This window comes from Uloborus diversus, chromosome 10, assembly GCF_026930045.1.
Source record: "Uloborus diversus isolate 005 chromosome 10, Udiv.v.3.1, whole genome shotgun sequence".
NCBI classification, from domain to species: domain Eukaryota; kingdom Metazoa; phylum Arthropoda; class Arachnida; order Araneae; family Uloboridae; genus Uloborus; species Uloborus diversus.
This window is the reverse complement of record NC_072740.1, coordinates 1,373,502-1,397,050: the sequence shown is the minus strand read 5'-3', so window position 1 is coordinate 1,397,050 and position 23,549 is coordinate 1,373,502. Positions and strand designations below refer to the sequence as shown.

The 23,549-nt window shown below is 32.1% G+C and overlaps 1 protein-coding gene across 1 annotated transcript in view; it reads right to left on the bottom strand.

The window, feature by feature from the left end:
- LOC129231618 (X-ray repair cross-complementing protein 5-like) overlaps nucleotides 1-23,549 on the bottom strand; it is a 73,555-nt gene that overhangs the window by 12,395 nt on the left and 37,611 nt on the right. The window contains exons 10-14 of the mRNA XM_054865984.1: nucleotides 18,810-18,885; nucleotides 18,640-18,726; nucleotides 16,658-16,767; nucleotides 15,135-15,231; nucleotides 9,627-9,699 (exon numbers count right to left, since the gene is read on the bottom strand). Of these exons, the coding sequence (XP_054721959.1) occupies nucleotides 9,627-9,699; nucleotides 15,135-15,231; nucleotides 16,658-16,767; nucleotides 18,640-18,726; nucleotides 18,810-18,885 (443 nt within the window). The remainder of the gene's footprint in view (nucleotides 1-9,626; nucleotides 9,700-15,134; nucleotides 15,232-16,657; nucleotides 16,768-18,639; nucleotides 18,727-18,809; nucleotides 18,886-23,549) is intronic.

The window sequence follows — 23,549 nt, the reverse complement described above, 5'->3', positions numbered from 1 at the left end:
ATTCGATTTTCTAATTTTATTTTTATATGATAGAGTAACATACATGAACATCATCTGCGAAAAAAATTTTACGATACGACTAATACTTTTTTTAAAAATAATTTTTTAAAGTTCACGCGCGAGTGACGTCATTTGCTTGTTCACGAAGTCAGTCCTTTGACTGACGTCACTGCCGCGCTGTGAGGCGGTGGGGTTGGCTAGGACAAAGAAGTGCTTGGCGATCTTTTGGGGAAGGCGCGGGAAAACAAGAGCCTTCTAACCAGGGCTGCGGAGTCGGAAGGAAAATGGCCGACTCCGACCCCAACTCCGACTCTTGGATTTTGAAACGCCCGACTCCGATTCCAACTCCGACTCCGGATTTTTTTTTAAATTTTTTAATTGTATTTTTTCAACTCCCTCTCTCCATTCAAGGGAAGGGTGAAAACGTCTTAACAGAGATTGAAATATTAAATTCCTTTTTATGAAAATTTCGCATTTTATTTTTTATTGTAAACCCAAGACGCCATACAACGTTAGAAATTCAATTTAAAAATCAAACTTTCCAATAGTTACGAGTTAAAAAGTGAGATGACTTAAAAATCCCTTTTAAAAATTTTGAAAAGGATTATCTGTAATTTTCCCCCCTTTAATATTTAACAAATAGATATTGATCAAATCGTGTGCTTTCAATTTTTGAAAGCTGTAACTTGAGAGAAAAAAAAACCTTTTCTTCTAAATCCAAGTTCTTGAGAGGGGGTGGTTTGCCCCGGGTGAAAACCCATCTGATAGATGACACCCAAAGTTAATTTCAGAGTTTATAAAAAATATAAATACTTTAATTCTGAAAATTTTCGCGAATATATTTTAAATTATATTTCATCAATAAAATTTCAACGAAAATAGGGCACTATACGTCAGGAGCTAATTTTACACAAAACGCGGCGGTATACAAATTTGTACGGATACCTTTTACTATACCTATATTTCTTCTTCGCTAAATTTTTAATTTAAATTTTATTGGCTGCTTTAGAATTAACCTAAATATGAAGATTTTAAGATTAACTGCAGTTCTTGAGTGTTGTAATCAAGAAATCATTTACACTTATTTTGTTCCATACTTTTTAGTGAGAACCAAGCTTACAGAAATAGTCTTAATAAAGAAAAAAGCATTAGATTATTTCATCGAATCTTTTGGATTCGTGCTTTCGCGCCAGAACTTCTTTGAATTTGCCGATCACACTTAAACGTTTCAACTTTAGCTACGGGCGTCGACTTACTAATTTGTTACGTTTCTTTTACTATTTTATAACTGAGATAGAACAAAACACTATATTTCTATTTTTATTTGAAAGTGATTACTTGAAAATGTTAGGCAACAAAACCGTTTGCTGACAGTTGCTATTAGTTAAGTTAAAAAGCAAGCTAACTAGGAGACGGCTATAGAAAGTTCGGTAAGCATTCAAGCTAGCTGATTGCCATAATGGCAGTTATTTTCTCATTAGTATCTTTTTATACATGTAATCGAACCAATTGGTAATCAGTTTTTAAAAAATGCAAGGAGAGTCAGTGAAAAGGAAAGAAAAAAAGAAGCCCGGAGTCGGAGTCGGCATGTTTTTTAACGAGTCCGACTCCTTTACCCCAAAATCAGTCCGACTCCGACTCCACAGCCCTGCTTCTAACAGCGCGCATAAAAGGGTAGTGAAAATCCTTTGCTGTCTGTAGGTTTTAATGCATTCTGCGATTGTTTTTAATTTGATTTTCTTTGTCATGGCTAGTAGAATCAATTACAAGTATTGCTTTGTTCTTGGATGCGTATCTACATCTAAAAAAACTCCTCACAAGCGATTTGTTATTGTTCCGTCCAGCAGGATCTTTGAAAGAAGTGTTTTCAAGTGTGTTTATTAATTAAAATTTGAAAATATTGCACTGCATTTTAGTTAAAAACTATGTCAAGTGAGAAATACAATTTGAAATATATGTTCATAACTGTTCATAAATAAATGTTTAACAAGCATATGAGATATTTTTTAAAAAATGCAAGTAAACAAAGGAATTTAAACCCTGCACAATAAACTTAAATAGAAAGTAATTGATGCATTACTATTAGCATTTTAATAACAATGCAAAAACTATTAATACTTTCTTTTTAACATTCAAACTATCTTCAAATTTTAACTAATACAAATTGATAATTTAAAAATGCATTTTCAGTTCATCACCTAGAAGCGTTTCTATATTTACAAGACCTTTCTCACATGCGAAAAGGTACTGATTTTATGAAATGAACACCATTTTCAAATTTATTATTTTGATCAAAAGTGCAAAAAAATATATTTTTCCTTTTTTTGCTAAGTTGCACAAAAACTCAAGGATAATAAACATGTATTAATGGATTTAAAACAATTTTCCACACACACAAAAAAAAAAAAAAAGGGAGATCAACTTTTATCGCCAACAAAGCGAAAAATTTTCATGCGAAAACTGCTCTAAAACTGAGTACTGGAATCACTCGCAGTAGGGTTGTTACAAAATGCGCGCCTCATTAAAAGCCGCCAAGTAAGAACTGGAATAGCGCTCTTACATTGTAATTTATATATTCAGATTTAAAAAACCATCGACACACAAATGGAAATGATCAATCTTGATAAGGGAAAATAATGCGAATAATATGAACTGCAAACATAGACGGATATGTACGTACAATTTTAAAGAATAACAATGGTGAAACTTTGTTGTCTCACACTCCCCGTACTTCTAGGGCATTAAATCTCTCGTCCTTTCAAAAAAAGTCAAACACCATGAATGACTTTACTTGAGGAAGGTTATTGGATTGACCTTTCGTGAATCCTGGCTCCATGATGGAAAAAATGCTGGTTAAAGGCTTTAAAAAGGCTGAAAAAGACAGTGCTATTCACCTCCTGGTAGGCGCAACACGACATGGAAATGGAGCTCTGATCGGAACAGGGAAATGACGTCAGTTGCTGACGTTTTAGGCCACACCTCTTTTTTGCGCATCGCTCTTTAAAAAATTCATAAAAAATCAATCGTTGGTTTTAAAAATCCGGCCATGGTGAATTTTTGTGTTTTGTAAGCCTGTCAACAATGTGCAATAGTTAAAATAGGAATATTTGATAGGTTGATACTTCCCTATTATTATTGTTGAACTTCAATTTTAGTGCTTTTCTCAATTCAAAGAGGCAGCTAGCTCAGTTCTTTGGAATACTGTTGTTTTGTGTTTTCGCTCATTCCCAGAAATTGTTTTTTTTTAGAGTATTCTTCTAACTCTAACCATGTGCCATGCTTGTTTTTTTTTTAATTTCCTGTGAAGTATTTTATAGTTGTAATTGATGGGATTTTACAATGCAAACTCCAAAATATGTGTCTGCAATGTTTTGTTTGTCTTTCAACGTTGTTGGATAAAATTTCAGTGAAACTATGTTGTGCCTCCCTTTTTTCCATTGAAACAAAATTTTTCTCGACACATTAAATATAAACAATGCATGCTTTCATTTATATGAAGAATTTTTTTTTTATTTCAATATGAATAGCTTACCATACAGTTAATAAATTGTTATTTATACTTGAATTAAATTGTTACAATGAATTAAAGAAAAAAATTTTTATTAGAATGCATATATGTGTAGGTCACATTTTAATAGTATATCACAAAAAACAAAAAAAATCAATTGTTGTGCAATATATCCTACATTTTGAAGAAGGTCCAAATTATACTTTGTTTTTCTATCATTTTACTGACCATTGAAACTTGCCCTCCTTACAAAGATTTCTGAATCGGCCCCTGCTGGTCCTAGTCAGTTTATGAGTCCTCAATGAAAATCAACGACCTTCTACCCCCTCACTCATTTTAGCCTCTTCGGGTACGCTGTTCCAAGTCCCCGCAACTCTACTAAAGTAATATAGATTATCCTGAAACTTCAGTAGCTTAAAACAAAGACCCCTCCTGCTTTCTGTGCCAAAATCTAACCCACTAACATCTTTCATATTGATAAATTTAAGCAACTGAATCATGTCCCTTCTTTCTCTCATTTGTTCCAGGCTATATATATTAAGACTTTTTAGTCTGACTTCATAATCTAAATCTGAAAGTTCTCTCACTAACCTAGTAGCCCTTCTTTGAACCCTTTACATGGGTGCAAGTTTGGTGATGTGTTCAAGACGGAAAATATTTTCAGCCCCCCCCCCCCCCCCCGCATGCGGGCTTACGGAAAAATTTATATGCATAAATGTTGTAGATTTTAACAATGCCAGTTTTGAAATCTGTGTTTGATTTAAATTTTAAGCCTTTAAATTATTATTTAAGCGTATTGACATCATGATTCCAAAAAACTTAAAATCCGGCAATAAGGGGGGGGTTGGGGGGCTCTCCTCCAGAAATTTTTTCAAATTGAAGTCTAAAAAACGTTATGGCAGGCCATTTTGGTAAAGTTTAGGGAAAGGAGGGATTCAGGGACTCTTACATCAATTATTTCAAACTGATAGTCCCAAACTCACAATATTGGGCAACCTTCAAAAATATTAGAGAAAGAGTGGGGGGAGGGCGCTCCTCGAAATTAAAGCTTTAAAAACAAAATTGTACTCCATCTTTCATAACGTTTATACGCTTTTTGAATGCACTTGAAGGGATGGAGTTCAGGAACTTTCCTTCGGCAATATTTCCGAATTGAAGTTCTAAAAACGCAATTTTAGACAATGTTGGATAATATTAGGGGTACAAGCATTCGCAGCTCCCCACCATTAGTTTTTGCCGATCGTAAATATTTTTATTGTAGCAATAAAATCTCATAGGACATAGGATTTTCATTTTTGCAATATAAATCAGTTCTGATCGGAAAGTCTACCCAAGGTAGCACCAACAAACCAGAAAAGAAGGAAAGGTGGGGGAAGGGTACGGCCGAATAATGATAATGAACTCGCACCATTACCCCTCAGTCTTCATTTGAAAAAGAAATTCTTTTATAAGATAGCTGGTGGTGAAATTAGCAATAAAAAATCGCTTCAGAGTGAAGTAGATATATTTTTTAAAGAAGGTACCCTTTACAATATTCATTAATTAAAAAAAGAAATACTGGAACTGAATACTAACCCCAGGCAGGGTCCCCGAATGACATCCCTCTTAAGGCACTCAAATATAGCCTAAAGTGGCATTTTAAATATTTCAGCATCAAAAAATTTTCGGAAGAGAACTCCCGAACCGCTTCCTCTGAGTTCACACAAATGTCAATTCAATTTTTAAGGCTTCAGTTTCGAAAATTTTTTGTAGGAATAATACCCCTCTTACTTATAAACATGACTTATGACCGCCAAAAAATTTTAATACTTTAATTTTGGAAACTTTTTGAAAGAATCTTCCTACACCCTTCCCCCGTAAGTCATCCAAAGATAACCCAAAACAAAGCACCCCAGCCCAAAACGGAAATATTTCGGGCTGGGGTGCGGAATACCCTCTCCCCTCTCATTGAGTTTACTAAACGCAGTGTAATTTTTTGTTTAAGATTTATTTTTCTATTGAGAGAACAACTCTCCTCCACACATCGCCAAAGACAACAAAAAGTTTTAAGACTTCAATTTCGAAAATGTTTCGAGAAAGACCCCTGAATTCCCTAACTCTTATCTCACTCAAAAATAGCCAAAATAGTATTTCAATACTTCAGCAGGGAGAAATTTTTGGGGAGAGAGACTCCCCTTCCCGAACTCCTTCCCCTAAGTTCACTAAATTAGACTTAAATTTGTGGTTTCCTCTTTTCATCACCGAAGATTTAAGAATTTAAATTTTAAAACTTATTGAGAGAAAGTCTTCGAATTTCCTCTTCTTAAGTCTTCTAAAGATTACCTAAAGCTGAGTTCTGAATACTTCAGCTTTGAATATTTTTTGGAAAAGGGGAACCCCGAACCCCAAGACGGTCTAAAGTTGAGCTTTTAAAAATTTAGTTTCGGAATTTCGCCTAAAGAGAGCCCCGCCCTCTAGACATTGCCAAAGAGAGCCTAAAGGTTTAAGACTTCAATTACAAACATTTTTCGGGAAAGGGTTCCAAATGCCCTTTCACTTAAGTCATTTAAGTATAGCCTCAAATAGTTTTTAATACATCAGCTACAAAACATTTTCATGTTAGAACACCGAAACCATCTCTCATAAAGTCATCAAAGATTGCCTAAATTAGTGTTTTTAGACTCCAGTTTTCGATTTTTATTTAAAACCTCTCCCTCCCCACTTTTACATCATTAAAGACGGCTTAAAAGTTTTTGACTTTTAAATTTTTAAGAGTTTGCAGAGGAGAAATATCGAACCACTCCTAGCTTCAAAAATGGCTTTAAATTCAGTTTTTCGATATTTTATATTGGAGTCCCCTTTAGTAGTCCCCCCCCCCTCTTAGATTGTCCAAAATATAAACGTTTTAAGACCTCAGTATCGTGGGTTAATTTGCGGACTTATCTTTGCAAGAGCAGCGTTTTTTCGCAAACTTGTGCTCCCGTTCTTTTTTTTTTTCCTTTCCTTTCTCTCTCTGCTCCCTCCTCCCCATATTCCATTCTTGATTCAATGATATTGGACTTTAGTGATTCCTCAAGTCTTTGTCAAAAATGCAGGAACGGTTGCCCATCGGTGTTTCCAACCAGCTTGAAATTTCCCCCCGATTATTTCCAAAATTCCCATTTTCATTAAAATCTTCAAAATCCCTGATAGTTTCCGTTTTACCTGGTATGTGGACGCCCTTCATTTTGTCAGCAATCACTCTCAACCGGTGATTCAGATTCAACTCTTAAGACATTTTAAGAGCGTACATTATTTTCATTTATGCGTGTAAAGTTTGCAAAAAAAAAAAAACCCGCAAATGAAAAAAACGAAAGGATGATCAGTTAGAGCCGATTATTTCGAAAAATCAGGGAGAATAGTGAGCAACTGCGCGGTCTGCAATGCAGTGAGTTGGAAATAACAGAGCTACATCTAAAATAAAAAAGTCAAATGGCACGAGTCTAAAAGCCACTCCTCTAAAACCACGTTGCAAACAAAACAAGCCCATGGCGGAAAACCGAGAGAACGTCGATGTAAATTCGTGGTTATGGAACGGTCCAGTAAATGAAGCATATTTTTCAAACACTGAAATTTTCTTTTTTAAGTAAAAACTGAAAGGAAGTCATCGAATTTCTTTCCGTCCCGACCTCCGTCTCGGAAATTTTGTCCAAGACGGAAATCCGTCCTGGGACGGAAGGTCTTGCACCACCCATGACCCTTTCCTATAAAGAACTATCTTTCAAGATTAGATGATGTGATATTAGTGTTCAAAATTTTAAGGGACCATGCAAAATATGAGAGTGGAACCCATCCCCTTTCAGAAAAGTTGTCAAAGTAAGAAAAACAAAATATTTACAGTTTTCTTTGCTATTGAAAAATACAGTTAAATAATGTTACACCTAATACCAATACAACAAATTTCCATTTCAACTAAATGAATTTTCACTCCCAATGTAATTGCCATTACATTGCTTTTATTCCGTTACAATGATATTCCGCTTTCAGGGAACAACATTTGTGGCCCCTTGAAGTACATTGTAATGAGAATGAACATTATTCAACATTAATGCTTTTCATGAGCATTGTAATGTAAATGAAAATGTTATGCTATGATATATAAAAACAAACAGCTCGTACAATTTGAAAAAAACTATATGCACACATATATTTTGAAACCCTTGTTAGCCACTGTATATTTCGCCAGTGGCACACACAGGAGTTTTTCAAAAAAGGGGGGAGGGGGGCAGGATGGAAGGTCCACCATTCTCATATCATATTCCAATACTCATCCAAACATATTCTTTTGATTTTATACATTATAACCCTGATTTAATGATTCTCAAGGAGCTGGGAAAAAGTATCATTAAATCCAGGCTGTTGTTAAATCAAGGAGCATAATCATTCAATGCAGTTAAATCCAGACCAGTTAAATGTATCATTAAATTGAGAAAACTGCTAAATCTGGTATCGTTAAATCGAAGTTATACTGTACATTGACGGGAACAAAAACATTTTAATAAAATAAATTTTCAGATACTAAATTTAAATACCAGAAAGCATAAGAATAAATGTTTTCTCATAATTGAAATAAAAAACAATGAAGCAAAAGCATCATTTTAGAAAAACTTTTGTTCACATACAGTTTGCAGGGGGGGAAAAGAGAGAAGTGATTTTTTTTTTCAACTTATTAAATCTGAAATTATTGTCATCTTTGCTTGAAATTATTTTACGCAGTACATAAAAAAGAGAAAGTCATTTCCAAAATCAATATTTAGTAGCCAATAGCGAGGGCAATACTTAAGCCCTGTGATTCCCATCGAAAAATTTTCGTGCTGCGGGCGAGGAATTTATGTTCAGCTCTAAAATTCGTTACTTGAAGAAAACTCACGCTATAGCCATTTTGGGTAAGTCAAATTGCATTGTAGCGTGTCCGCTGTATAGGAAAAATATTTTAAGCCACAATACTTGAAACAGGTAGTTTGATTGTTACTTATTAGTTTGGACCCAGTTTTGTTTTTGTAAAACAAACTGATCACCTTTTTACGTTAAAATATTTATTAACATTCTTGATAAGACAAAAATATATATACTGTACAATGTGCATGGGTTTTACTGTGAAAATCAAACTTTATTTGCTAGAAAACATTGAATCTTAATCTGTTTTTTATTTCAACAACATGGTGATTTTTATAAACGATCTCAATCTGTATTTATGAATATTAAGTATGTTATTTTAGATTGTTTTTATCTGCAGCTTTTATACAAATTGTTTTCAAACTATTAAATGATACTCAAACTATCTATTAACTTAGAAATGTACACATGAAACTAAATTTAAAAAAAAAAAAGAAAAAAACATGATTTTTATTCAGTTGGGTGTTATTGAACTCATCCACAGATTTTTTAAATGCTTCTATAGTATGTTCAAACCTTTTTTCTCTAGAAACATGAGGTTTCTATGGAATATATTCCTATAAAATATTCCATGGGCTTTCTATAGAACTTTATAGCGATATGAAACATTTTCTACGGGTTTTATAGGATTTTTTCCATAGGATATTTAAATGGTTTTCTATAGCAAAACTTCCTACAGAGCCCACAGATAAATAGGTCATAATTTTATGTGATTCTATGGATGAAAAGATCTATAAGTGTTTTATTATGGAATTCTACAGAAACATTTTATAACAGAGGGTTGATAATAATCATCAACACAAAGTTATTAATGTACAAACAGTAGATTCGCATAGTAGACAGAAATCAACAAGTGTTACAGAAGTGGATGCGATTGGATTTGGAAACCCATAAAAATTAAGAGCATAAATAATTATAGCTAAACTATGTTTATTTCTTATCAAATGCACAAAAGTTGGCAGATATGTAAAAATAAATTCTACATTGCACTATTGGAAGCATCAAATTAGGTTTTAAATGAGGGTTATTTTACTTGTTGCTTAAAAAGTTATGTAAAATTATGCTAGTATTTTTTTTACTGGAATTGCAAAATTCACCATTTGAGAAAACATGTAATTCTGAAGTAGTCTTGGAAGTTTCACCAATGAAAAATATAATAAATAATACTACAGAGCATTGACAAGAACAAGTGCTTAAAACTTACCATCAAAGAAGTCATGTGGATCCTTACTTTTAATCATTTCTTGAAAGTCTCTCACAGGATTAATAGTGCCTATCTATATATAGAACAAACATCCAAATATATTTTTCTTGAAAATGAAAATATCAACTACATTTCTGACACACAGCATTAAGGGGAAAGTAAGGTTAATTCCATTAAAAAAAACATAGATTCAACTTTTTTTGTATCCAAGAAAGGAAGCGCATACATTATTAGTCACCATATATCAAAAAAGATATCTCTTTTGGAAAGGGTCCAGAGTCTTTCAAGGTCTTTCAGATTTAGATTATGATACGAGACTTAAATGCTCAATATGTACAACCTAGAGCAGCGTTTCATAATTTGTTTGATAAGAGGAAGCCTTTTGAATGTTGACTTTTTTCAAGAAAACCCATTTTTTCCTCGATAGTAAAGTTTGCGTGCAACATTCTAGGAATTGTTTATTTTCAACAAAAGCACTTTCTTTTGTTAAGAAAAAATTCTACTTAAAAAAGATATTTCAAACAAAGCAAAATTTTCTCGAAATGTATACAACTGGTTTTAATTAAAATTTCAAAGTTTTAATTTTAACACCTTCAGGTCTGAGCAATTTCGATCGCATATCTTCCTCCAGAGCGGGGTTTTTTGGCGCTTTGCATGATTTTTTAAAATATACTTGGAAGAGGTGTATTTTAGTAATTTTTATTGCATTACATAGTTTAAGATGTTTTCTTTTATATTTAAGAAACTATTTGAATGAAAAAAAAAATTTTAGTAAGAAATTGTCGAAAAAAGCATGTTTGAAACTTAAAAAAAAAGTTCCGCATAGGAAAACATAATTTTTAACCATAAAAGTTTACCAAGACTCAAATAAACTCCTACCTAAATCTTGAACAAATATCTGAAAATAGGTTTAATTTGAAAATAAACATTATTTAATAAAATTTGTTTTTGTATAGTACATTTTAAAGCACTAACTTGAATTTAAACCCCGATTCTATATATATATATATATCTATATATATATATATATATATATATATATATATATATATATATATATATATATATATATATATATTTAAGTAAAAAGTTTGTAGATAGTATCTAAAAAAGGTTAAAAACTTATAGAACTCATACTTTTATAGCTAAGAGAGTAAAAATTTGACCCCGAGAGAATCTCGCGCTTAGTTCCCTTCACCAAAAACCGCAACCCGAGTGACGCTTGGGCATAAACCTCAAAGTGTAAATGATATGAGTGGTATCTGTTTCTGCTACGACAGATACAACCTTTATGGATGAAAGTTGCATTTTCAGATCAGGTTCAGCACTACATCTGTATGATATTTAGCTTTTATCAACAGATAAGTTGAAAACATAAATTTAATTGGAAATGGTAAACCTTTTAAGAAGGAATTTCGGGACATTTGGGAATATTTATTGAAAACATTCATCTTTTAAATTGTACCAGAATTTCACTGAATGACATAATTTTAAATTTCTGGTGTAAGGCAGAATCAAGTATCATTTCAGTAAATAAGTCGTATTCTAGGGCTGACATAATTGATGGCTATACATTGAGAATAAATGGGTTTTTAATCCACTATTGATATTTTTCAGCCATTTATTCAGAAAGTACTCATTGAACACTTCACTCAACCCACTATTTTTTACGTGACTAAATTGAAAGTTTTGAAAAAAGAAAAATGTATGTTTCATGGAACCCTTGAGCCCCATGAAATCCCGGGGTTCCGTGGAACACCATTTAAGAGGGGACTGTAGAAAATGAAGAACAAGCAAAACAGCTGCAAGAGGATTTAGATCATATTACGGAGTGGTCTAATAAATGGGGTATGGCTGTTAATGATGGGAAATGTTAAGTGCTACATTTAGGGCATGGAAATAAGTGTACAAGTTATTATTTGCAAGGTTCAGTCATTAGTCAGGCAGACAAAGTTACTGATCTAGGGGTCTTAATAAGTCAGGATTTAAAGTTTAGCCAACAGTGCAGCATTGCTAGCAACAAAGCCAATAAGATGCTTGGGTTTATCAATAGATCTATTTCAAACAAATCTAAAGAAGTTCTTCTCCCCTTATATAGAAGTTTGGCAAGACCCCATTTGGAGTATGCAGTTCAGTTTTGGTCTCCTTATCTTAAGAAAGACATTAATGTATTGGAAAGGGTTCAAAGGCAGACTACAAGGCTAATAAGTGGACTTTCTCACTTAGACTATGATTCCAGGCTTAGAAGGCTAAAAATGTACAGTCTTGAGCAAAGAAGAGACCGAGGAGACATGACTCAGGTGTTTAAATTTATTAAAATGAAAGATGTTACGGGGCTGAAGTTTAGCACTGAAAACAGGACAAGGGGTCATTGTTTTAAGCTATTTAAATCTCAGGCTAACATGGATGTTAGGAAAAACTATTATTTTAGCAGGGTAGTGGAACCTTGGAACAGTTTACCGGAAAAGGTGGTAATGAGCAAGGGAGTAGATAGTTTTAAGAGGGCCATTGATCTTCACTGGGGATTGTAAATTGACTAGGATCAGTCTAGCTGGGCTCAGAGCCTGTTGCTGGTCGTCACTTTTGTATTTGTATTTGTATAGTAAAAATCAGCATCAAATGAGTAAAATTGACGATTTTGTGAGAGAAAGAAAATTTCATGACTCCAAAGTAAATACTTCCTTCATTTTTATTTCATTTTCTCTCTATGTATTTGTAAAACTAATCAACTGAATTTTATTTTGTTACATTAAAGAGAAGTACTTTAAATATTTTGAGTATGAGAAAATAATGATAGTGCATCTAGATTGAGCACCATTTTGGTTTTTCTGAAACCACATACTGATTGTACCTTGGGACAGCTAAACATATTCTACCTTAGGCCATGTTCCAAGGTACAACATATGCATGGAACAATGTTCTAATCTTATGTAGTCTTTTAAACACCTTTGATGTTTGATAATAATTTATAATTCATGATTTAATTCACTACCAAGAAAAATAAGTCTGTTTTGGTATAAGTATATGGTTGTTTCCTGAATCATGAAGACTTTCCCATATTACAACAGGATGTGTCCCAAGGTACAATAGGATGTTGTACCTTGGGGCAGCTTGAAAAACTTACTTTAAAAATGGCTGGCAATATTTTATTTTCAAACTGCCTCAATTTTTAAAAATGTATTTAAATATGTTGGGGTATTTTAATATGACATTTGGATTTTAAATTTGATTCAAATAATCAACGTTAAAAATTAAAACATGAAAGGTGTCCCAAGATACAACACTCTCCCTGATTCATTATATTTTTATGAACATATTTACAACAAGAAATGAGAATGAATAACTAGTAACTGAAGTGATTACCTATAAGAGGCAATATTTTTTATATACCTCACTAAATTCAATTTTAATATTTACAACAGATATGTGGAAACAAAGAAAGTAACACAAATAGAATTTTAAGGGGGTATTCTAGTCTAGAGGCTTGATTTTGAGGCAATTTTACGGCGTAATAAAAAAAAAACTATAACCATTTTTTCTATCAATTTTTTTATCAGTTTTTTATTGATACTTGAGAAGTATAAAAATGTATAATAGTGGGGAAAAAATCAAAATTGAAATCAGTTGAGGCCAGCAAAATCGGGACTCAGAAAAAAAAAAGGTGTCTACTGGTTGAAAAGATTCCAACCCTCCTGGTGATCTAAAACATGAAATTAAGGTTGATTCTTATTAATCAAGGATGCAGAATTGTCTGGATGTTGCCGATTTGGGGAAAAAAATGAATACAATGGCCTCTTTTTGGAAAAAGCAAGGTTGTTTTTGCCTCATTTTTTCATTTTTAATAATTTTTTTAAAATAGTAAAAAAAACAAAAATACAGAAACCCCGACATGAAGACAAAATTGATAGTATTAAAAAAGTCTGTACCAAATTTCAAATAAATCAGTGCATTAGAAGTTGAGATATCTTGTCAACCATATTGAAAAAAGTGATTTTGAGATAAACTCGTTTAAAGTTTAGTTGAATTTCGGGCAGTCTAAGTAGTTTAATGGTATGCTATACTTATATTATTTTGAACGACCATCCCTGTCTTATACATTGTTTCTTCGTACACCTCAAAAGCTTCCTTTTTTTTGCAGATCTTTCAGCCATAAGAGCAGTTCTGCCTTCTTTTGAAGCTTCAGAATCTCGTACCTCAGAGCGTTTGTCACTCTGTTGATCTCATTTGCTGGCTTCTTCTTCATCTTAAAAAAATAACTATAACTCCAAAAATAATTCAAATTTCCATAAATCCTCTTAGAGGCTTATTCTTGAAGGTTTAAACTTAGATATTTTAAGAAATTGTTGACTACTTCACATTAGTGCAATGCTATGTTACAGAAGGAAGATACTGTTTGTAACTTTATGATTGTTTAAAAGTGCCCCCCCCCCCCCATCATGAAAATTCATGAGTCACAAAACCCAATTATATGCAGTCTAAATAAATCAAGGGATGATTGTGAACTTGTTTAAATGTCAACTATCAATGTATTTCATAAATAAGGTTATGTTTAAGAAAGAAAAAGGATTTAACTTGTTTTAAGAAGGATTTTAAAAACTGACATTCCATTTTAAAAGTAGATTACTCTTGATTAATCAGAATAAACAGGATACGGAAAAAGTTGAACAGCAAAATTTTATTTAAAATCGGATACATACAATATTGAAACAGTAGTTAGAAGACGAAGAAAAAAAAAAACCTTTATATAGGAAGATAAAATGATAAAAAACAATATCAATGTAACATAAGTTTTAAAAAATACACTACAGTGGGTTACACTACAGTGGGTATTTTTGAACTCACTATCAATTCATAAAGATGTCCTGATATGACTAACTATACACATAAAGGGATTTGTGAGATTCTAAAAACACCATAAGAAGTCCAAAACCCTTATACACAACATTTGTTAAAATTAATGCTAAATAACAAAGAATTTGTAAGCATAGACACTAATCATTTCTGGTCCAAAACCGTTTTTTTTTTTCCCGAGCATGCATGACATTCATCTGTGTGTTAAAATAACGGCAAAAAAGGCAACTTCCACAGACAGTAAACTTAGACTGGTGGGAACATGGTACTTTTGATGAAACAGAAACTTTGTTTCATAAAAAAACAAAGTTTCTGTTTCATCAAAAGTACGTATAAAGGGAAAAGTCAGAATTAAACACCTAGCCAATACACACGAGTTAAGCTAATATGCCACGTTGACAACTCTTCAAGGGATACTGGAAGTGTACATGGTCAGTTTAACAAGCAAGGCACTCAGAAGACTGGTGTGATACCACACTCAAATCATTATCAACACTTTATCATTATCAAACAGCAAAGAACAGGGAAGATTGAATTTTCTGGGTAAATTTAATTACCACCTGCTTGGAGCATCTTGAATGGACATGTGATTCCAGCTATGCTCAGAAAGAACCGAAGCAATCAACTGGTATGTAACTGAATAGTTAGAATGCTTACTTTTGTGACTGGATCAATAACATCTTCAATAATGCTAAGCTTGCTGTCTATTCCACTATCATCAGACAATTTTCGTTTACGTGTATTTTCAGATTTTCTGAAAAGATACATTTGAAAAAGAATATATGTACCAGCATTGCTAGGCCTTTCTTTTTTTTCAAACTGAGAGAAAAGACAGAACAATTAGGATTTTTTTCCTTTATTCAAAAAAAAAAACATCAAGAGGAAATATTTTTATAACACTGGATGATCATTTTCTCTCAACATTTATTTTTATGTAACATATTTTGAAGCACAAGCTACTTTAAGAGATAGTGACAGTGTCTTGAACACATTTCTCTAAATATAATTGTTTTTACCATTTATAATCCATAATTTTTTTTCTGATAGTAAAGTGAAATTCTTACTTAACAGACACTCCTTCAAAGCAAACCCTCCTCATAACAATTTTCTCCTTTTTATTGTTATTTATGATTAAACTGTTAACTGTCCCATTTTCAGCTCATAGGGTTCCCATTCCAAAATTGAAATTAAAATGAAGCACTTTTAAAGCACTCTATTTTTTTTCCAACTAGGGTGTTTTCATCGGGTTCTTGGTACATTATAAAATTTTCATATTTTATTTATTATCAGAATTCATGCCTGGTTCCAGGAGATCCCCTTAACAAATAGGAAACCCAAAATTTAAATTTTAATAAAGTAAACTGGAAAAAGTAGGATTACACCATCAAAGCATGTTAAGAACAAAAATGCTAAACTTAAGCTTTATGCAAGATTACTAACCATTAACAAATGATTTGAGAATTATGTACGGTGGTTTTGAGAAGCATTTTATGATTTTTCAAAGCAGTTCAAAATGATGTATAAAACTTATTGAAAAAATAAAACCATGTACCTAAGGCTTCTGTTTGTACTTTGATAATGATTTAAAACATTAGCATAAAAATAATCATAAATAATTGATTAATAAAACATTTATTAAGTCATACTTTCATAGATGTCACACAATTACTTGAAAATGCTTATTCTACACATTTTGGTAGAAATGCAAAGCAAGCTTCTATGCTGTCTCTTTTGTTATTGCAGAGAAAGTCTGAAAAATATGGAGTAGTTGACAATTCTGTTAATGCATAAAAGCGGATAAGTGTGCAGTTATTACCTGTTAATCGAACTAAAACAAAGACAGGTAGTTTTCCTAAGCCATTAAAAATATTTGATTAGTTTTAAAACAGAAAACAAAAGGAAACTAAGAAATCCAGAACACAGAACACTTAAAAAAAATTTACTAAACATTCATTTTGGAAAAAAAAAATCAGTTCAAAACATAAGCAAAGATGGACAGCTTTCCTTAGCAACTAGCAAGCAAAATGTCTTGAATATGTTCTGTACAAACAGTAGAAAATTAATCATAAAATGGAAGAAAGGTTACAGTAACAGTACTAAAAAAAGTTTTGTTCCTAAAACAAAAAGTAATGATCGACGGAATAGTATTAGAATGTAATGATCTAAGTAGAAGACCTTACCCATTAGATAGCAGATTAAAAGCTGTATCTGGATTCTTTTTCTGTGATGTCTCTCTCAAACTGAAAACAGATTTCACCCTATTCAAAGCAGAATCGGCAATTTTGAGCACCTAATATAAGATTAACCTATTAAAATACAAGCTAATGAAATGAGACAGTCACATCTTTCAAAAATGATTCCTTAGTTCAATTATCTTTTAAAAAACTAATTTTTTGAAACATATTACTGATTGTGAGCGTTCGCTGATTAATAAAATAAAGAATTTTTTAGTATTTAAAGTTGTTGCTAACAGTTAAAATCAGAAAGTTAAATGTAATTTGTCAACACATGATACGTCAAAACCTCTGTAAGTCAAGAAAACTTTCATTGAGTCCCAAATTCTTGAAAAGGCAGGAGGAATTTCCCATAACTGGAAGATTTTAGCTGGTAATTTGAAACTTTGAATAATCAAGAGTTAACTGTAAAGTATTTTGTACAGAGTGATACTAGTTAATCAACTTGTGGGTCCTGATAGGATAGCTCGTCCACTTGACTTGTACCAAACTAATGCCCAACTGCACATGTTAAAGCTCCCCTATTGTCTTGCAGTTAAACAGGCATTGTGATTGAATTTGGTGCAAAACTGTACACAACATGAGTTTAAAGAATTTGGAAAACACTTTTTAGTTGAAAAATGTCCAAACATGACACTCTGTCAGCTCCAATCGAGTATGTTCATGTTATTTTGAAATTTTTTGCTCATTTTGAAAGGAATTTTTGAAACTAACTTCCTTATCCAGATAGATAATTTTGAAGGGAATGTCGATATTATTTGAAAACTGTAACCCTTATTTTCACAGGGATTTTTTAGAAACAGATGGCCTTGTCCTAATAGGGAATTTTTAGGAATGCTTTTCTTTTTCAAATGGAGAGTTTGGGTGACTAATGGGAATTTTTAGGGGCTGCTGACTTTACTGATAGAGATCTTCAAGGATTAGTGTCCTCACTGAATAAGGAATGCATTAGAGACTAATGTTGAGATGGTATTGAAGAATTGAGGGGGGGGAGAGGATGCATTGTCCTTATTCTAATGAGGATACAAAAGGTCTGTTGGCAATATCGTGGGACTGTTGCTTTAATTCTAACAATCCTTTAGTCTACATTTTTCTTCATTTATTCCACTATTTTTATTTTTAGGGAAATGTACACCCTATTTACTAAGTTTTCTCATTAAGATGGGCAGTTTTTGGGATTAAGGTTTAAATTTTAGCAGGGAATTTTCGGAACTGTTGCCATTCTTTAAACAAGAAATAACACATTATTTTCCCCCTTTTATTTAACACTGACATAAACTTAATGAACACACTTAATGACATGACACACTTAATGAACATGCATTATTTGATGTAACTTTTATTTTTGAAGTTGACCATGCAAAGCCGGACAACCCAGCTAGTACATACAATAAATTCAAAACACAATGCTAATGCAGAAATATATTGTCATTCAAGTTGATTCTGTATTAATATACTCCTAGTAGATACATGAAAATATTTCCATATTTTTTATCAATATGCAATTGAATATGTTTGATCACATAATTGGACAAATATTTTCCAAAGTAACATGCCCGACAGGGCACATAAAAAATTTTGCATGTAGATTTTTGAGGTCTTGGTGAAATTTCTAGATGAATCCAACACAACAACATGTATATGATTACGAGGAATTTCCTGCCTGTAGTTTTGAACAGCTGAGTCCACATAAAAATTGTTTACAGCCTATAAATACTATCTTTGAATCTAAAATTATGAATGTTTCGAATGGAGAATTATCAAAGTAACTAATTAAAATGAACTAAAAAAAATCATGATTACACAACTAATATTACAGATGAGTGAACAAAGTTAATTAAAGCTTTAAAAAATGTATAAATTAAAGAAGAAATGAATTTGTTAAACTCGCCTGCAAAATGCCAACTTGTAACAACACTTGCACTTACCTTTTCTGATGGATTAATAATGGCTTCAATTTGGGGAGAGATATCCGGTAATGGCTTATCAGGATGAAAAGCTTTAAATTGCAAACACTGTAACAAAATAAGCATTGCTCACAAGATATTTAATTTCCAGAATTACATGGATATTACTTAAAAGCTTAAACAAGTCATACTTGATACAATCTTTGCAAATAAGGATTAACTGTATACTTCGGTTTCAATTCTTCACTTTCATTACCATCTTCATCACTAAAACAAAGAAATATATAAGTATGGAATAACACTAAAAGTAAAACTTAGGAACCAGATATCACAAAGAGCTAATTTTATGTGCAATGTTTTATAAAAACTTGTATGAATTTAAAAAACTACACATTGTAGCGTCAAAGCTAAACATTGTTGCGTCAACTGTAGGATATTTTACTGTCATTCCTGAGATTAGATATCTTTCTGTTGCTCTAAGCCGATGATACCTTGTATACATGTTTATGCAAGGTGACTAGACGTCCCACTTTTTAACACTTTGTCACACATTCCAAAGCATTTAAAAAATGTCCCATTTTTTTAAAAGGTGCATGACAAGATACAGAATGGCAGGAGGATGGAAAGTTGGTTTCCGGCAGCCATGTGGCTATTTTGCAAGGACATGATTTTTATACTATTTGTGTCACTTATATAATGCTGAACTTAAATAATAACAAATAATTGCTGAGAACTGCTTATCAAAGCTTGCATTCTTGAACAGTTGTAATAATATGTAATATGAAAAAAACCATTATTTAGACTTACTGAACAATGACATTTTTTGGCCTTGACAAAAACTAGTAACTATACATCTCTTTTTGTTATTTATTTTGTTGTAAATTGTACAGTGTGGGACCCTAAATCCAGACTGCCTGGGACTGTGAATTTTCCGGATTTTTGATTCTGATTCACAAAAGAGTGAAAACTCTCTGGTATTTGCCATGTTTTTCCTAGTTTTTCAAATGTTGGCACTAAATTTCTTTTATTTTTTGATCAATCTGAAAGGAAGTATACTTCATTAAGTACAACAAAAGTCGAAGATAATTTTTAACGGCATATGATCTGTGGATGTTGATTTTTATTACTATGCAATATGCTGATTGATAAAATAAATACAGGGTGTAGCAAAAAAGCTCGGACAAAATTTGCATCATCAATTGGGAGTAAACTAATTTATTTTTACTGAGTGTCTTTATTTAGTTTTGTCTTGCACTTTAATTAGAAAATAATTTAAAATATTTTCCTAGTTTATGTATTGTTTTTAGTTTTCTTGTAATTTCAAGCAAAAGACCAGCTATTTTAAAGTTGTTTTACCAAGGAGAACTACGACTTATTTGCTTGTTGAGCCTTGGAAAACAGTATTCGATGCAATATGAAATTTCAAGTAGCTTGGAAATGATAGTCAACGGCCAGGAAGTATTCGAAAGTGAATAACAAACATTTCCTTAATTGTCAGGCTACCCAAAGGTAAGTTCAATGAAATTCTGGTGTTTCCGTGAGAGAAGTTGGTCAGGCAGAAGCTTTACAAGTTCCAAAAAGTTCAGCCTTTTGCTGAAGAAAACAAATTTGTATAACTTCAAAGATGCCAGAAATGTTTGAGACGTGCCGCAAGTCCACTCTGGAAGCGATACCTTTCACTGATGAGCAACTTCTTGACAGTTCAACTTAACTCATGAACAATATGATTTGGTCTGAATTTCAAGTATTCTGGTTGACATTCCAAGTACCTTAGCAAATGCTGAACATTGCCATAATCCAAAGTCATGCTTTATCTGAGATTTAATTAGCACAAGCAGCAAAAAATCTTGATTTTTGAGGATAAGGGTGATAAAATAAATCAAAAAGTGCATCAGAAAGATATTTTAAAAGCTGTTGTACATCTGTGGGCCTAAGAGTACTTTGGTTAATTTAGACTGGATTTTTCAATTAGACTCCACACCAGTTCATACAGCCAAGGGTGGTGCCAGGCGGATTTTCATGACATGATATCATCTGTAGAGTGGAAGCTCTTCACTGGACCTCAATCCCATAGATTACACTACATGGCCAACCTTATGGCTAACTCGCTAGACCTCAATCCCATGGATAACTGTATTGAATATTTTAGAGGCTAAGGTCTAGCCTAAACTACATAAAAGTTTGGACTCTCTAAAGCAATTGCTTTTGAAGGAATAGGATTGATTAAGGGTAAAAGAATTACGACCCTTGGCTGAAAATTTCAGTAAGTAGTAGCGTCTCTGTATCATTGCAAAAAGATGCCAATTCGAAACCAATTAAATTTACTCATTGCTAAAGATCTACTCATATTATTATTTTTTATGTTTTGCTCATTTATTTTTAATAAAGTTGCATGGAAAACTGTTTGTCTGGATTTTTTCGCCACACCTTGTGAAACAATTTTTTATAAATTGATGTTAATTTTGAACTTCTGTTCAATATGCTTTGTATTGCATACTTATGAAAAGAATTATCGCGAACTGAACATGGATGCTAAAAGACTGCTGCACAATAAAAGCAAAACGCCTATTTATGCAACGAAATATGTAGCATTGAAAAAACGTTTGAAAAACAGATGAATTGAGGGTACTGTGTTTACAAGTAATTGTCGAACATTAGCAATTTTGAACTTTTAAAACTGGATTTAAAAAAAAAAAAATTGAGTAAAATAGGTTCTGGATTTTGGGATTCCAAAATTGGAATCCCATACTGTACTTATGTTAAAATTTAAAACATATCTATAACAAAACACAATTTTTGCATTCTGCAAAAATATTAGGTGCTCCATACAAACCAAGCTTTTAACCAGTAGCCCCCCCTCCCCCCAGCCAAAGGCGGCTTTATCAACGTTAAATTCTGGTGCCCTTTTCAGGGGTTTCAATAGAAATTTTCAAAATCTTAGGGGAATTTCAGGAACTCTTTGGTAAAATTTTAGCAAAATTTTAGGGGTAATTAAAAATTTTGTTTGATTACAAAAAGGTAGCCTGACCATAAGTAACTACATAACAACTGACTAACCAAGCTGAAAATGCATTTTATCCCTTATAGTACTTTCACAAAGAGGGAGTCAAAACAAAAGTGAAATAATAATTTTTTGAACTAATTTGTATTGAGCAGCCAGAAAGCACTTGAATTTAGAGTTATCTTTTCAAAATTCATTCTTTTCACTTTCAAAGATGTGCAATTCAAGTTTTTGCAATTGACCAGCTATTGCAGATATTAAATTCTGTTCAAAAGTCATTTCCATAATGTCTCGCCTACAGCAGCTCACTAGTTTTTTCATACCCTCTTTTAATTTATTACATAGAGCTAAACTTTCATTTTTTAAAAATCATTAATATTTTTGTTATTTCAATAAATCTGCAAACCTAGATTTTTTCCCCCTAGTTGATTAATTTTCAAGTTGATTCTTTGTCATTTTTCTTTTCAAGATTCAATACAGTGGTGTGGAAACTAGGGATTGAGAAGTTGACCCATGCAGTCTGTTATGTTCATTGTTACGACTCTTTGAAGCGACAACAATTTTTAGTTTGTATTTTTCTTCTCTTCCATAGTTTCAAATGTTATTTAGAAATTTAAAAATAAATAAATTATACACATGCTATGGCCAGTGAGATTCATCTTTGTAATTGTAGGCCAAAGGTTAAAAGAAATATTCGAACCTATTGAATTAATGTATTTTTTGTGATATTTTTAATAATCCTTCACTAGAACTCCTTCACTTAATGCTAAGATTTAAGAAAGCTAATGGTTTGAATCAATTCAAGTGCAATAGGATTGACATTTTTGAACTGGAGAAATTGATGAGTTTACAAGTCCTCTACAGGCCACAGAAAACTAAGCAAGGTTCAGACTAATGGTAAAAATAAAATAATTGATTTCCAAACGTTGAAATTACAGAGTAAATTAAAATGAGCGAGTTTTACAGAAGAGAATGCAAATGGCTTCTGAGATTTGTAAATGATCAGGATAGGCATTTAAGAAAGTTAAAATGCTAAAAATTTCAGGCATTGTATGTTTTGTTCAGGTAGAGTTATAAACATCTGTTTTAAACATAAAATGGTTTGTTTTTTCAGAGGAAGAATTTTGTGTATGGTCTGTTATGAAAGGTAAAATATTGTGAAGGGTCTGATTTTCAACAAAATATTTTATGAACTGTCTATTCATTAGATTAAATAACTAGGGAAAAGTTTGTAAAGTTTGTTTCGTGATAAAATATTTTGTGAATTTCTCCTCCTCCTAAAAGACCACTTAAATTCTCCTAAAGAGATCATTGTGAAATTTTCAATTTTTTTTGAGGAACACCAACAAAATTTTAGTACCATTTTAGGAGGTGATTTTCTTTTTTTTTTTTTTTTTTGAAATTTAGGAATTTTAGGGGGAATGAGAACCCTGCCTTTTGTAAATGAAGCATTTTCAAAACAGTAAATTAGAAAAGATTTTTTTTTTCTTCAGTTCTAAAACTAGAAATTACATTCATAAAAAAAAATAAATAAATTAAAAAAAAAAAAATTGCAATCTCTTTGAACGAAAAAAAAAGACTTAAATCAATCAAACAATATCATTCAACCAGTATTTCATTCATTAATACAGTTGCAATTTCAGGCTAAACATATTTTATTATTTTAAAACAAATTTTGATGTGATACTACAGACTAGCACAAGACATAGAACACTAGGCCTTTTTTTTTTTCAAAAGCAATTTTTAAGGCTAAAAATACACATGATTTTAAAATATTTATAAATATTTAACTTAATAAAATTTTATGCTTATATTTTCGTTGAGTCTCCGATAAGTGCGTACTTCATGCATACATTAAAGGGCCAGCAAATTTAACCTCAAAATGTTATAATAGATCTTCTGAAAGCACAGATATTTTTTCCTACCATAG